At 45.9% G+C, this 17,297-nt stretch overlaps 1 protein-coding gene across 2 annotated transcripts in view; it reads left to right on the top strand.

Annotated features, from left to right (window-relative positions):
- Nucleotides 1–17,297, top strand: part of ARHGEF7 (Rho guanine nucleotide exchange factor 7) — a 1,058,374-nt gene that overhangs the window by 555,926 nt on the left and 485,151 nt on the right. For both annotated transcript variants that reach the window (XM_086934741.1, XM_086934740.1), the window contains exon 11: nucleotides 359–418. In XM_086934741.1, the coding sequence (XP_086790867.1) occupies nucleotides 359–418 (60 nt within the window). The remainder of the gene's footprint in view (nucleotides 1–358; nucleotides 419–17,297) is intronic.

Raw genomic sequence — 17,297 nt, 5'->3', positions numbered from 1 at the left:
GCAATCCTTGCTCTTCAATGTTATGGATGATGGCAGTGTTTTCAGGCTTGTTTAAGAAGGGCAATCAAGATCCTCCTTAGCACCGGGGAACCGGTCAGAGGCTCACCTCTGATTCTATGGCCCAGCGAGGGGTGCAAAGAGGGACGGGTCCCAGGGGAGAGGAGATGAACTCCCATCAGGCAGGTAGCCACCTCACCGTCTAGTCCGATGCGGGCATAATCACCAGCACTGTAGATGTACATTAAATATTATGCAGGTTTCCAAATCAAGTGTGTGTTAATTTAGGTACAGCTGAATGATTTCTGTAATAAGTGTTTAATATAATGAAGATAAAAAATTTATGTTTTTCTGTCTTTAGGATTATCATCCTGATCGAACTGATATTCAGAAATCTATGACTGCCTTCAAGAGCCTTTCAGTAAGTTACTTTTACATTTAAATTATCACAGTGCATATTATCAAATGTTAATGGCAATATTTCATGACATTTATGACTGTAACCTAATGGGTCCGATAAAGATTGTATCTGTAAAAGATATGGTCAATATTCCCCACACCAATCTATGGAATGTTAGGTTCTAAGAGAATACTTCCAGAGGAGTCGTCCAATTAAAAAGTGCAAATCAAAAAGTACATAAAACTATCTATGCACATTTTAATGTGTATTATATTTTTCTATTTTTATTTTTAAATTGGGTGGTGTATGGACTTTAAAGGTTCTCTCTATTTTAGGTGTTCTTCCAACAAACCTAGTTCTACTATATCTAATTGATAATATTGCCATATTTGCTCGCTATCTTCAGCTTTCTACGATGATGGACATTTTAAATACACTTAGTTCAGATTTGTAGATAAAAGTGACTTGTATGTTTTTCCTGTCACACACCATTTTGCACATGCACTTTTAGCTTTTATGAAACTTATAGAAATGTATATAATTGACTAACCACCCCATCATTTTTTTCCTTGTTTGGTCTAGTCTAGGCAGCGCTTGCGTTTTCTTTTCAAGACCTGCTGTATCTACCTAGTCGTTCCTTCACATGCCCTTCTGAAAGGCTTGCTTTCATCTGGTTAATTAGTGTTCTTTGTCCCTCCTTTTGGTACGTTGCTCCTTCCCACGGAGCACAGCCCTATTTACTAGTAGGCTGTCACTATCGGCCATTTCTTTTTGTTTCGCGCACTATTTTTTCGTTGTTTTTTTCCCGTAACAGAAGCGCACGTATTTCCAGTTGCTCCGTTTCTGTTGATCGTCACATTTGCTGGGACAGATGTCGCTCCAAGCTCCGTTACTGTTTATCCTCGCATATGACACGAGGGCTCAAGTTTTGAATCGCTCCGTTCCTGTTTATAGTTACATTCGCGGTATCAAGTGTAAATGCTTGTGTTATAATTTTGGTTTTTACTTTCTTTTAAGCATAGAGTATTATTTTTAAAATGTTGGCATGTGATGTTAAATTTTTTTGCTCATTTTCATCCTGATAACGCTTGATCTATTAGCAGAACGAGAACCCCTGAGAGGATTGTTCACAGGAGGGGCAGGTCTAACACCTGGCACCCGCCTTATGTGCATACTCTGTGCCTGGCTTGTTGCTTCAGCAGGCGCTGGTGCGAAATCCAGTTCTCCAGCATTGAATCTGTCATAGATTCACATGCTTGAATCTTCCCCGTCATCATGGTGGGAGTCTCACGGTAATAGAAAATATAGCAGTATAAAAGAAAAACTCCATGAAAACCAATACAAATACATCATACTTTGGTAACCCATCACCATAATTATATGGTCCAAAAGTCAGCCATTGAGATGCCAGCCCTGAGATCACAATCCCCAGCAGGGCCAAAATACCTCAGATTTCTAACCGCACGTCGTATGAGAAGGAGTCACCCTGAGCTCTGTTCAGTTTTTCTCTTTGTGGTGAACTTTTGACCTGGCTTTCATCTCAGTATTTCTCTGGAATAGAGGTGTTGTGAATTTCTTCATTAGGCAAAATATTTGAAGATTCTAAGAAGAGGCTTTTCAGACCTTGTAGATCTTGTGGGAAGGCCAGACTCTTCCTGAGGACCACCACAAAGATTGCTTATATTGCTTACATCCTAAACATGTCCCTTAGGAGTGTAAGCAATGCAGGACTTTCTCTGCCCAAACTCTTAAGGATAGAGAGGCACGTTTGCTTTTATGGCTTCAGAAAAAGAAATCAAAATCTGAGTCTGGTTTTGAGGAGGAAGAGGCTCATTCACCCCAAAAAGATCCTTGGTTATGCTTGATGCATCATCAGAATTGACATCTTGTACAAAAGTCTCACCGCTTTCCCCATCCCATCTGTTGGAAATGCAGGACTCAAAGGAGGAAGGTTCTTTTGGAGCTGCGTATAGGCCCTCTCAACCTACAATAAAGACACGGATGAGGAGGAATATCATGATAAATCCAAATTTTTACAGGAGGAATTCTCTTTTAAAGACCGTCCTCTTTCAGGTTCACGAAGATATGAATTTTTTCAAGAGACTTATGACTACAAGGAGGAGGAGCATAACTCTCCAATAGCCAGAGAAGACTCGATGTCAGTGCCACTTTTATTGGTCATGGATCTGAGGCACATGATAAAGGACTATTCTAGGCACTTTCCAGAAGCTAATGCCCCTTTGCCTGACACCCCAAGCAAGACGCAAAGCGCACCCACTGCTGAGAAGACCACACCACCGCATGACTTGCAGAAAACGATTACTCCAACATTAACCCCTTCGCTGCTAGGCCTTTTCCCCTCCTGTGCTTAGCCTTTTTTTGGCTATTTCGGGTAGTGCGTCCTTAGGCCCCTGTAACGTTTTGACCACATAAGGGATCCACGTCATTTTTGTGTCCTTTTCTTCCAACATCATGGGGATTCTAAAGGCACCCAGGTTTTGTGGATTCCCTTGGAGGGGTCCCAGAAATTAAGCAAAATACAGTGACATTTTTGTTCCGAAAAATTGGAAAAACGGGCTGCAAAGGAAGGCCTCTGGGTTTTTCCCTGCAAATGGTATCAAAAAAGGGGTTGTGGGGCTGAAATCACAATTTCCCCAGCTTTTAGGGAATGGCAGTCTTTTGTCAGAGAACAAACATTTTTCACACAGTTTTGCCATTTTTTTGGGACATAGCCTATTTTTGCTATTTTTAGTGCTTCCAACCTCCTTCTAGTTAATGGTAAAAATGAGTATGAAAGCAATAATGGATCCTGGAAAGCTTTACATTTAATTAAAGTAGACAAAATTCTGAATTCAGAATGGGGTCATTTGTCTAAATCCATGAAGGTTTCTTTATAGAAACTAGTAGTTAAATATTGGAAAAAATGAAAATTAGGTGAAATAAACAGCCTTTCGTGTCAACGTTTTCACCTGTAACTTCTTATAATTATGACTGCTCCTTGCGAGCAATATACGGTTACATTTGCTGGACCTTCCTGGTTGTGGGGATATATAGGACTTGTAGGTTTATCAAGAACCCGACGAATCCAGAGCCAAAAACTGCGCAGCAACTTGCAATGGAATTTTATTATGTACCGGGTTTAGAGCAATTATTCTTTGAAAATGTATACATGGAAAAATCGGTATGAAAGACACCTATGTATTTCTGAAATGGGTACGAATTATAGAGTTTAGAAACAGTACATATTTGCACATTTTTAAAATTGGGAATACTCATACTAGCATGAGAAATATTGGTCATTTTTCAAAATGACTTCTTTTTTCAAGTTCAAGTTCAAGTTCAGGGATTTATACAGCGCACTACTCACCCAGAGGGTCTCAAGGCGCTTGGGGAAGGGGGGTTCAATTTTTGTCGAATAGCCAGGTTTTAAGTTCTTTTCTGAAGGAGATGTGGTTTTGAGTAAGGCAGAGGTGAGTGGGGAGTGAGTTCCAGGTCTTGGCCGCCAGGAAGGAGAAGGATCTGCCACCCATGGTGGATTTTCGGATGCCCGGGACTGCAGCGAGGGCTTGATTGGACGATCTAAGTTGGCGGGTGGGTGTGTAGAAGGACAGTCGAGTGTTGAGGCATTCGGGTCCTAGTTTGTAGAGGGCCTTGTGTGCGTGGGTGAGAAGACGGAATGTAATTCTCTTGTTGACGGGAAGCCAGTGGAGGTCTTTTAGGTGTCCGGTGATGTGATCTTGGCGAGGGATGTCCAATATGAGTCTCGCTGATGCGTTGGAGTTTTTTCTGTAATTTTGCTGTGATTCCGGCGTATAGTGTGTTACCATAATCCAGTCGACTTGTGACCAGTGCGTGGGTGACAGTCTTTCTTGTTTCGAGGGGGATCCAGCGAAAGATCTTTTTGAGAATACGAAGTACGTTGAAGCAGGAGGATGAGACTGCGTTGACTTGTCTGGACATCGAGAGAGAGGAGTCTAGGATGAAGCCCAGGTTGCGTGCGTGGTCTGTGGGTGCTGTGCCCAGAGCGGAAGGCCACCAAGAGTCGTCCCAGGCAGAGGGGGAGGATCCTAGAATGAGCACCTCCGTTTTGTCTGAGTTGAGTTTTAGGCGGCTATGTTTCATCCATTCGGCTACTTCTGTCATGCCTTCGTGAAGATTGGTTTTGGCGGTGTTAGGGTCTTTGGTGAGGGGAAGGATTAACTGGGTGTCGTCGGCGTAAGAGATGATGTTAAGGTTGTGTTGACGCGCAATGGAGGCGAGTGGACTCATGTAAACGTTGAAGAGGGTGGGACTGAGTGATGATCCTTGTGGTACTCCACAGATGACTTCAGTGGCCTCTGAGTTGAATGGGGGAAGTCGAACTCTTTGAGTTCTCCCGGCGAGGAATGAGATGATCCAGTCCAAGGCTTTTCCTTGTATGCCGATGTTGCTGAGGCGATGTATAAGGGTGCTGTGTCAGACTGTGTTGAAAGCGGCCGAGAGGTCGAGTAGAATGAGGGCCGCTGTTTCTCCGTTATCCAGTAGTGTTCGGATGTCGTCTGTTGCTGCAATGAGGGCGGTTTCGGTGCTGTGTTTGGCTCGAAATCCGGACTGAGAGGGATCAAGGGAGTTGTTGGATTCAAGGAAGGCGGCGAGCTGGCTGTTGACGGCTTTCTCAATGACTTTGGCGGGGAAGGGTGAGGAGGGATTTGGGTCGGTAGTTTTTAAGTTAAGAGGGGTCTGCTGTGGGTTTCTTCAAGAGGGCGCTGAGTTCGGCGTGTTTCTAGCTTTCTGGGAAGGTGGCAGAGTTGAACGAGCAGTTGATGACATCACGGAGATGGGGTGCGATGATGGAGTCAGCTTTGTTGAAGATGTGGTGGGGGCAGGGGTCAGTTGGCGAGCCAGAGTGGATTGAGTTCATTAGGCGGATGGTGTCTTCGGTGGTGATTGGGTTCCAGGCGCTGAGGTTGTTAGTTGGCGGTGTGGGATCAGAGGGGGGTGGGGAGGGTTGTTCGCATGGAGTGTTTTCGAAGCTGTTGTGAATGTCGGCAATTTTGTTGTAGAAGAAGGAGGATATCGCAGAGGTCTTGGGAGGGGGTGATGTTGTTAGATGCTGCGGCGGGGTTGGTGAATTCTTTGACGATGTTGAAAAGTTCCTTGCTGTTGTGGGCGTTGTTGTCGAGACGATCCTTGAAAGTTTATTTCTTGGTGGATCGAATCAGTTGGTGGTGTTTGCGGGTGGCCGCCTTGAGGGTGGCCATGTTGTCGGTGGTTGGGTTTTTTCTCCATGTTTTCTCTAGGGTGCGGCATAGCTTCTTGGATTTTTTAAGGTCATCATTGAACCAGGGAGCCTTTTTGCTGCCTGAATTGATCTGGTGCTTTTTCAGGGGTGCTAATTCGTCAGCGCTGTGGGTAATCCATTGCTTGAGTTTGGTGGCCGCTTGGTTTGGGTCCAATGAGAGGGTGGGAGGGTTTTGGTTGAGTGATGTGAGGAGTTGATCGGAGGTGATTTTGTTCCAGTTTCTCCGAGGGATAGGTTGTGGGCGGTTGTGGGTCAAGGTGGTTTTGTAGCTGAAGTGAACACAGCTGTGGTCCGTCCAATAGAGAGCTGTGGTGCGGTCGAAGGAAATGTGCTTGCTGGAGGTGAAGATAGGGTCGAGCGTGTGCCCGGCTACATGGGTGGGGGTGTCCACAAGTTGTTTGAGTCCGAGATTGGCCAGGTTGTCTAGAAGGGAGTTGGTGTTGCTGTCGTGTTTGTTTTCAAGGTGGAAGTTGAGGTCTCCTAATAGAATGTAGTTCTCGGAGGCGAGGGCATGTGGGCTGACGAAGTCAGTGATGTCATTGCTGAATTGAGTGCGGGTTCCTGGAGGCCTGTAGATGAGGGTGCCTCTAAGTGTGGTCCTAGGGTCGGTGTGGATCTGGAAGTGGAGATGTTCGGCGGTTGCAAGATTATCGTCGATGCTGGACGTGATTTTGATGGTGTTCCTGTGGATGATGGCGATGCCTCCTCCTGTTTGGTTGGTGCGGTCTTTTCGGATGATCTTGTAAGCGTCCGGTATGGCTATAGCGATGTCGGGTGCTGATGATGTGTTCATCCTTGTTTCTGTAAGGAAGGCGATGTCCGGTGACGCAGTGTTGAGTAGGTCCCAGAGTTCAATTGCGTGTCTGTGGACCGAGCGGGTGTTCAGCAGGATGCACTTCAGGTAGTTAGAGTCGTAGCTATGTTTGGAGGAATTGGATTTGGTGAGTGTCCTGAAGCAGGTGGACTTGCAGGTGTGACAGGCCAATGGGCCGTGGGTACGTCCTGGGGTGACTTCGCAGCATTGTGGTGTGCGTCCGGGGTTGAGGGCGAGGAGAGTTGCGGCATCATATGTGATTCTAGTGGGCTGGGTACGGCGAGGCTAGGGGGTCTGGCGCTGGGCGCGGTCCAGGCGCAGACGGGCGTAGACAGGCTTACCTTTGGCGCACCTTCGGCGTGCATGGGGCGCGACCGCTGCGCGTAAAAGCTGCGCGCAGACATATCTGTCATAGGTGGATGGGGGAGGGGCGAGGGAGGGTCAGCTGGGAGGCGGGGTGGAGATCAGGGGAAGGAGGCAGGACAACAACAAACAAGATGGCAGCAAGCAGGCAATGTCGGACCAACACTGGGGCACAAAGTAACTAGCGCGATGGAAATGGCGGAGGCGCGGGCAAACAGGCACAAATAAAACTTCAGGCAGCACAGCACAACAATTGACTTTGCACAAGCGCACCTTGGCAGTCGAGCGTTACAGTATAATTAGTCTCGGCAGATTTGGTCAGAAATGCGAAGCAGGCGGGGCAATCTAGCGCTACGAGCTAGCTAGGAGATAATAAGCTAATGCAGGCTAAAGCGGAATGCGAGGTAAGCGCTTAGAACAAAAACGATACCACTTCAGGAGGCTGGGAGCAGCGTGTGGAGCGGCCGCTTCTGCTGAATGTCTTTCATTTGGAAGGCAGAAATGCATCAAAACTCAACAGGAAATAACAGTTACTTTACAAATCTGAATTACCCTAAGTCTCCCGATAAAAATGGTACCTCACTTGTGTGGGTTGGCCTTGTGCCTGCGACAGGAAACGGCGCAAATCACAACGTGGACACACCTCCATTTTCGCAGTGAAAAATGACCCTTTTTTGACAGAGTGCCTAGCTGTAGATTTTGTACCCTAGCTCGGCCGGCACATAGGGAAACCTAGAAAACCTATACATTTTTTGTAAACTAGACACCCAGGGGAATTCATGATGGGGTGACTCGACTGCCTCCCACCAGGTTCTGTTACCCAGAATCCCTTGCAAACCTAAAATGTTGACAAAAAAAACACTTTTCCCTCACATTTCTGTGGTGGAAAGTTCTGGAATCTGCGTGGATCAACACATTTTCACCCACCCCGGGTTCCCCAAAGTCTTCTGAGAAAAATGGTACCTCACTTGCGTGGGTTGGCCTAGTGCCTGCGACAGGAAACGGCGCAAAACGCAACGTGGTTGCACCTCAATTTCACAGTGAAAAATGACCCCTTTTTGGCAAAGTGCCTACCTGTAGTTTATGAACTCTAGCTCTGCCGGCACCTAGCAAACCTATACATTTTTGAAAACTAGACACCTAAGGGAATTCAGGATGGGGTGACTCGACTGCCTCCCACCAGGTTCTGTTACCCAGAATCCCTTGCAAAGTTAAAACATTGGGAAAAAAACGCATTTTCCTCACATTTCTGTGGTGGAAAGTTCTGGAATCTGCTTGGATCAACAAATGTTCACCCACCGCGTGTTTCCCTAAGTCTTCTGAGAAAAATGGTACCTCACTTGCGTGGGTCTGCCTAGTGCCTGCGTCTGGAAACTGCACAAAAAGCAACGTGGTCGCACCTCAATTTTGCATTGAAAAATGGGCCTTTTTTGGCAAAGTGCCTACCTGTCGTTTTTGAACCCTAGCTCTGCCGGCACCTAGTGAAACCGAGCAAACCTATACATTTTTGAAAAAAGTAGATACCCAGGGAAATTCAGGATGGGGTGACTCGACTGCCTCACACCAGGTTCTGTTACCCAGAATCCCTTGCAAAGCTAAAAAACTGTAAAGAAAAACGCATTTTCCTCAAATTTCTGTGGTGGAAAGTTCTGGAATCTGCGTGGATCAACAAATATTCACCCACCACGCGTTCCCCAAAGTCTTCTGAGAAAAATGGTACCTCACTTGTATGGGTCTGCCTACTGCCTGCGTCAGGAAACTGTGCAAAACGCAACGTGGTCGCACCTCAATTTTGCAAAGTGCCTACCTGTCGTTTTTTAACCTTAGCTCTGCCGGCACCTAAGGAAACCTAGTAAACCTATACATTTTTGAAAACTAGACACCCAGGGGAATTCAAGATGGTGGTGACTCGACTGCCTCCCACCAGGTTCTGTTACCCAGAATCCATTGCAAAGTAAAAAAAATTGGGAAAAAAAGCTTTTCCTCAGATTTCTGTGGTGGAAAGTTCTGGAATCTGCGTGGATCAACAAATGTCCACCCACCCAGCGTTCCCCCAGGTCTCCCGATAAAAATAGTACCTCACTTGTGTGGCTGGCTCAAAGACCAGCAACAGGCAAGGGCCCAAAACCTAATGAGGCGACATCATAATTACGTATCACAAAGCAACCTGATTTTGCAAGGGGGTTCCCACGAGTTTTTGGCCCGGGGCTCGGCGGCCATCTCGGGAAACCTACCTAACCCACACATTTCTGCAAAGTAGACACCCGGGGACTTCCAAGGAGCTATGGCTTGCGTGGATCCTCCAACGTTCCTTTTCCTAGAATCCCTTGCAAACCTCAATTTTGGCTGAAAAAATCATTTTTTCACACATTTTTGTGTGGGAAAGCGTGGCATCACTGGGCTCACACAAATTTCCTCCCACCCAGCGTTTCCCCAGGTCTCCCAATAAAAATGGTACCTCACTTGCGTGGGTGGCTCAAGGACCCGCAACAGGCAAGGGCCCAAAACCTAATGAGGCGACATCAAAATAACCTATCACAAACCAACCTGGTTTTGCAAGGGGGTTCCCATGAGTTTTTGGCCCGGGGCTCGGCGGCCATCTAGGGAAACCTACCTAACCCACACATTTCTGGAAACTAGACACCCGGGGAGTCCAGCGAGGCATGGCTTGCGTGGGTCCCTCATCATTCTCCTTCCAAGATTCCACTGCAAAGCTCACAGTTTGCAAAAAAAAATCAATTTTTTCTCACATTTCAGTGTGGTAAAGTTGTGGAATCTGCGTGGATCTTCATATCTCCCACCCAGCGTTCCCCCAGGTCTCCCGATAAAAATGGTACCTCACTTTTGTGGGTAGGCATAGTGGCTGCAAGTGGAAAAGGCCCAAATTGTACGGTGGAGACTTAAAAATTACCTTTAGCAAAACTACCTTATTTTTGTGTGTGGGGGGGGGGGGACCTGTGTTTTTGGCCCCGTGCTTGGCGGCCATCTTGGGAAACTACCAAACCCCAACATTCCTGAAAACTAGACACCGGTGGAGTCCAGCGAAGTATGGTATGGGTGGGTCCCCCAACATTTTCCTACCCAGATTTCCCTCCAAACCTTAAAATTAGGTTAAAAAAACATTTGTTCATACATTTTTGCGTGGGATCTCCGTGCCGGCACAAATGTCCTACCACCCAGCGTTCCCCCTTTTCTCCCGAGTAGAATGATACCTCACTTGTGTGGGTGGGCCAAAGGCCTGTGACTAGGGTGACCCCAAAACAGTAGAATTCTTGGTGCTTTATTTGCCAATCCCGAAAGCTACAATTTTTTAAAATACATTTTTAGCCTGTTCTGCTTTGGGCACCCACACTAGTGAGGTATCATTTTACTCGGGAGAACAAGGGGAACACTGGGCTGTAGGACATTTGTGTTGTTGTCTTTTTTACTAAAAATTGATGTTTGCAGGGAATTCTGGGTAGGAAAACGTTGGGGGGGGGCCCACGCATGGCATACCTCGCTGGACTCCCCCGGGTGTCTAGTTTTCAGAAACGTTTGGGTTTTTTTAGTTTTCCAAGATGGCCGCTAAGCCAAAACAGGTAGTTTTGCTTTAGGTAATTTTAAAGTCGCCACCGTACAATTTGGGCCTTTTCCTGTTGCAGCCACTATGCCTACCCACGCAAGTGAAGTACCACTTTTATCGGGAGACCTGGAGGAACGCTGGGTGGGAGGAAATTTGTGTGAGCCCAGTGATGCCACGCTTTCCCACACAAAAACGTGTGGAAAAAAACGATTTTTGCAGCTAAAATTGAGGTTTGCAAGGGATTCTGGGTAAAGGAACGTTGGAGGATCCACACAAGCCATACCTCCTTGGAAGCCCCCGGGTGTCTAGTTTTCAGAAATGTTTGGGTTTGGCAGGTTTCCCTAGTTGGCTGCCGAGCCACAGGCCAAAAACTTGTGGGAACCCCCTTGAAAAACCAGGTTTATACCTCATGATACTATCCTTGGCTCATACTGGTGCTGTAAAACTGAGATATGGTGGCTCTGCTGGGGATTGTGATCTCAGGGCTGGCGTCTCATTGGCTGACTTTTGAACCATATAAAAATGGTGATGGGTTACCAATGTGTGATGCATTTGTACTGGTTTTCGTGGAGTTTTTCTTTTATACTGCTATATTTTTCATTACTGGGAGACTCCCACAATGACGTCTGGGAAGATTCAAGCATGTGAATCTATGAAAGATATCAATACTGGAGAACCAGTGTACAGGTAAGTAACATGTTTTTTCCTGTAATGGACAGTGGACAGCTTGACACTTTGAGGCTTCGTCGGTCACCAGCAGAGGGGCTGCACATGAGTCTGTTTATTTTTCTTATAAAAACAAAGGTGAGGCATTATAAATGTGGTGCTTTACTTATCCCCACTGGCTCCCAGTTTTTTCAACCCTGTGTCCTCTCCCCCTCTCACCCACCTCATCTCTGTTTCTTCACTCCTCCTGTTACCCCCATCCGATTGACTAAGCCAGTAGGTATCCCATCAGCGAGACATATTGGCTTTGCCATCGCTTGTAACTAGTGGTGCAATCACATCTTTAATAAGTAACATTTACAATAAAGTGCCTAGACATAATCAGTTTTGTAGTGTGCTTTACATCAAATAGATAACACAGAAAGGCTATCCCCAGGCTCAAGCAGCCAGTTCGGTAGTTATTCCCATTTAGCCAACCCACGGCGTAGGGGCAATGAAGACTAAGACACCTGTATGTTGCTCCCTGCTGCCTTCCCACATGGCTTTTTTTCTGTAAGGGTCTGGCAGCTGCCTTCGGCTACTGTGCTAAGTATTTCTTTTGTGTACACACCTCCTTATCCTCTCTTTCCTTCTCTGCCTCCTCGATTTCATCCTCTTTTTCCTTGCTTTCCTTCTCTCTTTTTTCTACTTTCATTCCTTATTTCCTTTTCCGCCTTCATATCAATTTATATATTCACTGAAAAAAGCAAGGTTAAAGGGACTTTCTAGTTAGGTGAAAATGTCAGTTAAAACATTCTATTTTAAATTGCCAATACCACTGAAATCCACCAGTTATAGTCATCTCAACTAACTATAGCTTGTGCCCTAAACATGATTAGTTGCGCCTCAGGCATGCACAGGTTTTATTTATCATAAATGTAATTTCAGATGTTGCAGTTATATTATTAATAATCTCATAGAATGTGTCATGAGTGATGTAATATATGACATAATTAGAAGTGCATGGCGAGTTTGTGAGATATAGTTACTTTAGGGTACAGTACCAGTTCTAGTTAGTTAAGATACCTTTAACTGGTTAATTTCACTGGTTTTGTTATTTTAATATAGTATGTTTTAACTGACATTTTCACCTAGGTAGAACGTCCCTTTGACCTTTGCTTTTTACATTTTTTTTATTAATTAGTTGTAAGCTTTTTTTTTAGACCGAACTACAACTGTCACTTTAACCTTTTGTTTTTTTTCAGTAAATTACGAAGTTTTTTTATGTAAAGTATGATTTACACTGTGTGTGTGACATGGGGTGGGTGAGGCCTGTGGCAAACCCCCTGCACACATACCCCAGGCACCCGCCCCACCTCGACACCTGCACCCATGTCCCAGATTTCTAAGATAGCAGCCTTTTTCCTCAGATTGTGGGCATCTAATGGGATCTCAGGGATTTCCATCACAAATAGTCTCAGCCAGCCAATCAGAGCGGGCTGGATCCGTGGATCCTCCGAAATGGATTTGTGAACAGTCCGCGACATGAAATACACAAAGGTTTTGAACTGTAATTTCTCAAACTTCTGAACAGATTTGCACCACATTACGAAAAGCACACTTTCTGGACTAAGGTCTAACTTTCTGCCAAATTTGGTGCAATTCTGTTGTTGTTTTGCAGTATCTATGTTCAATTTTTCAATGGAAAATTGCTTGGGGGAAAACATGTTTTTGACCTTCACCACCCCTTTTTCTTAGCCCTTGCTTGACGAATCACCTTGAAAATATCCAGGTGGGAGCTGAGGTGGATGAGACTTTTAATTTATTTGGAAAGTTTTGTGAAGATTCGTCCAACAGTGCGAAAGTTAATAGGAAAAAAATACTTTTCCTATGGAAACATGATCCTAAAGATAACTACCCAGTTAGAATTTTTCTTTATAGTTCCAGCAAGACCCTCTGTTTTTTTGTAATGGCAAAAGGGCTACTGTTGCTTTATGATATATGCGGACGTACACATGCAAGTGGTGTTGATATTATAATGGTAAACAAAAATTTCACAATTCGAAGATGGACAGTATGTGTCCGTGAATACATTGAGAAGCCCCTTCTGCTATTTCGCCTTTTTAAATTTATCAACCCAACGTGGCAGAACACATTTTAGAATGGCAAATTCTACTAAAAAGTATCTGGAGCATTTCAAAGGTGGCAAAACCAATAAATTGGCACTTTTTAAATGTGAGACTAGTTGGCTTTGACATTGCCATTGCTTGTTTGTGGCGTTGCTGATCTTTTTTTTTAATAGCAGTTTATATTAGAAATAAACAGCAGCATTAAAAGACATTATGTAGGCGTCTTAGACAAAGTTATACAAGATTTCAGCATTGCATTACAACCTTCAGTCCATCAGGAGCACATAGGACTACAATCTTTAGCAGTTTTACACTTACTATGAGGGTTGCAACTATGCCCTCGGGTCAATAGAGCAAGATAACCCACCACTGGTTCACCACTGCAATGCTTTATTCTCAGTTGCCCTGCGTGTGGGCCATCAACGCCTCATCCCCCACTCCCCCACAATGATAGTCTCTCCCTCCGCATTTCCACCGTAGGAGTTACGCAGATCTCACCCCTGTATGTATTCCAGGGTCCCCACTTATGGTCCCATTTTCGTGGGCACCCTCTCCCTTTATACACCGCTTTTTCCGCAATCATGGCATGGTCCATGTCTTTTGCCCAGTCCCGTAAATTCGGTATAGTGCCCACCCCCCTCTTCTGGGCAATATTCAGTTTTGCTATACTCCACCCCATAGTGGCCCACGACTGCTCCGCTTATTAAGGAGACATAGTTTGGGAGATGGCGGTATAGGTTTGTCACAAGTCCTGATCAATTGTTGGGTGACGTCTTTCCAGTATTGTTGTATGTGGGGGCAGTTCCAAAGGATGTGCATGAATGTGCCAGTCCGATTAGGAGTTGCTGCTCTTGATAGTGTGTTGTTTGAGATCATAAACACACAATTCCAATTAATGACTACAATGGTATACAAACTTTGGACCAGTTTACACACACATTAAAAGTCACAAATTTCCAAGGTTAAAAAAATCCATAGGAGTAATGGAAATGCTCATCTGCTACACGTACATCTTCAGATTATCCACCTCATCAGTAAATAGGAGATTTGTTCTTATTATTAATATTGTTTCTTTTTTGTCTCCACTAAACAAATACTTGTCCTGGTATGATAACTTCCATATCTGCAGCACCATCATTCATATCCTAGAAATACATTGTCTTCAACTTAGTTAAAGGTTACATTGACTTGTTTTGAGCCAGTGAATAGTGATGCAGAATGTTTGGAAATACCAACAAATTTCCGTCTTTGTGTGCTTTTCAGGTCCACCCTTCCTGACACACTGCTTTCTCCAACCTTAAACATTGCATAATGTAGAGCATGCCATATTTGCAATTGTTCCCAAACTTAGTTTTATCCATGGACGTACCACTCTTCAGATCCTTATTGTGTGAATCCGGATATGGGAAGTGGCACTCAAAAGTTCTTGTTGTGCACTTACGATCAACTTAAACACTCAGATTAGTTGAAAATTTGGAACTTTTCGATTGACTCCTTTCTGTTTTGACCAAGCACTTGCTCTCTATTACTGTTTGTATGGAGCTGAACTGTGCATCACTTGACATGAAACATTCGTGAGGGATCACAATTTCTGTTAATGATGTTTGTGTTTGTTTTTTTACATGTAAATGCATACTAAAACACCTGTTTTGTATTTATTTATAAAAAGGGGGTAAGATAAGAATTTTGAAAATCTTGACTCAAATTCTTCAAGCCAGTGTCTTTGCTATCACTCCTTTGGAGGACTTCTAATTCTTGTGATCTTAATATGTTGGTTTTCACATGAGCACTTACATCTTCAGTACTTTAACACATTTTTCTTTTGTTTTCAAAAGATTTTATTGACCATTTTTCAAAAACCAGGGAGGGAGGAACACCAACGGAATACAAAAAGGTGCATGATGAAGAGATTAGGGTTGTTACAGAGGAATTGGGATAGAAGGATGGCGAAAAATAAACATGATCATATATAAGGTGAATTGCATCAAATCCAGGTAGTATAAAATACAGCACCCAAACAAAATTGCAAATAATAAGGGGGAAATGGTCAAATGGAAAGTAAAAACCAGTAGGCGATTGAATGAGAAACGGTATATAGAGAGTAGGAGCTCATTCAGAGTACAAGGCACATAGATCATGTATCTTGCAGTAAGTGATTCATTGTAAGATAGTAAGATAAGACCGATTGAGATCGGAGGATCGGGGCCAGCCAGAATTGAGGAGCAAGTAGTTTCCGTATTCAGGGCCGTGACCCAATATGTCTTCAAGGGAATTTGGTGGAGGCAAAATAGTTGTTGAGGGCTGTCCAGACAGAGGTTTTGCGGACTGACTTTAGGGAGCTGCGGAGGGAGATGATGTCCGTGCCTCTCAGGAAGAAGACGTAGTTTAACCAGGAATTTAAATAGGTGTCTGCTGTGTTTTTCCAGGTTCGAGGCATGTGGGCTGCTGAATTCATATCTGTGCATAGGTCGCCGCCTAGTGTTGGGTCCGGATGATTGCACATTGTTGTCCTGGAAGAGTCTTCGAAGTATCACGAGATAGGTGGCTCCTCCCCTGGACTACAGTGCGCATGGGCATCGACTCCATCCTCAGATTGTTTTTTTTCCGCCATTGCGTTCGGATGTCTTTAATTCCCTCTTGTCAGAATCGATAGAAAAAGGTCTTTAGTCTATACCGTCGGTATTGTTCTTGCGTTCGGCTTTACTCTTCTAGCTCGGCTCCGAGCCGGTTTCTGTACTTCCGTGTGCTCTCGGCGTGGAAGGCCTAGTCGACGCTCCAGACTTATCGACCATCCATCATGGAACGAAGTCCATTCAAGAGATGTCCGGTCTGTAACTCGAAATACCCCCACATCGACGTCCACCCGGTATGCAACAAGTGTCTGTCGCCGGACCACGATGAGGCCAAGTGTATGGCCTGTTCACGCTTCAGGTCCAAGAAGACGCGTAAGCTTCGACAAGCTGCGCGCCTGGAGGCCCAGCAATCTGCTTCGGCGCCTGCGGACATTTTCGATGCTGGGGATGTCGAGGAAGAATTTATCCAGGACGTCTCGGAATCAAACCCAGCGTCAGACGTCGAAGAAGACTACGACGCTGATGCTGAGGTGTTCGAAAGAGAAGAAGTCGTTGAGGAGGTAGGAGACGACGACGGTGCCCTCGGGGCCATGGAGGATAGCTTGGATGAGGAGCTCCCTCAAACTGACTCTTGGGCCGTGCCTATCTATAAGGCCCAGGTCGAGGGATCGCCTTCGGGCCTTACCCAAGACCTCGATATGGGTTCCACGGCCCCGCCTTCGGGCCCGGCCACGGACATTGTTACAGAGCCGCTCCCGGCCAAAACGAAACCGAAAGTGAAACCTACGGTCTCGACACCAGATACTGCGCAGGTGCTGGTATCGAAACCGAAAGTGCGCAATGCATTAGTCGGATCGAGGACTTCTGAGGCTTCGGCGCCGAAGATGGCGGTCGAGCCGAAAGGCCAAGTCAAGGGCGTCGAGACTAAGTCCGCCGCGCCGAAGACTAAAGTGAAGCTGGTCGATAGGGGCGCGTCGGCGCCGAGACCGGTCGACGCCGGCAAGGGCCTTGTCGACCCGAAGAAAGCTGTCGACGACCCGAAGAAAACTCTTTGTGAGCCGAAGAAGCGACTCGACGACCCGAAGGTCCTCTCTGCCCCGCGTCCACAGGACGGGGCCAGGGGCACTGCGCCCCGTGAGTCGACTCCGAAAGTGGCCTCGAAGGACTCGACTCCAAAGGTGGCCTCGAAAGACTCCGCTGAACCGGCTCGTCCATCCGCCGCGTTCACAAAGAAGGTCACAGACTCCCTGCAGCGCATCAGGGTCAGCACCGCGGCGGTCGAACCGAAGGACCCTTCGCCTGCGAAGCCTGTGGAGAAACCAGTTAAGGCGTCCACGCCGATCCTCTTTACCTTGCCGCCTAAGACGGCGCCGAAGGCTTTCGCTCCTAAGGCAGTGGCCCAGCGTGCCCGAAAAGGTCTCCTCGGCGCCGAAGGCGTCGTCGGTGGTCCACAGCCCGCGGCCTCGACAACCTGTGTAGGATGAGCGTCAGGAGCACTACATCGACGCCGAAACGAGCAGGCTTTCCCTTCTG

Source organism: Lissotriton vulgaris, chromosome 8, assembly GCF_964263255.1.
Source record: "Lissotriton vulgaris chromosome 8, aLisVul1.2, whole genome shotgun sequence".
NCBI classification, from domain to species: domain Eukaryota; kingdom Metazoa; phylum Chordata; class Amphibia; order Caudata; family Salamandridae; genus Lissotriton; species Lissotriton vulgaris.
This window is presented reverse-complemented; position numbering and strand designations above follow the sequence as displayed.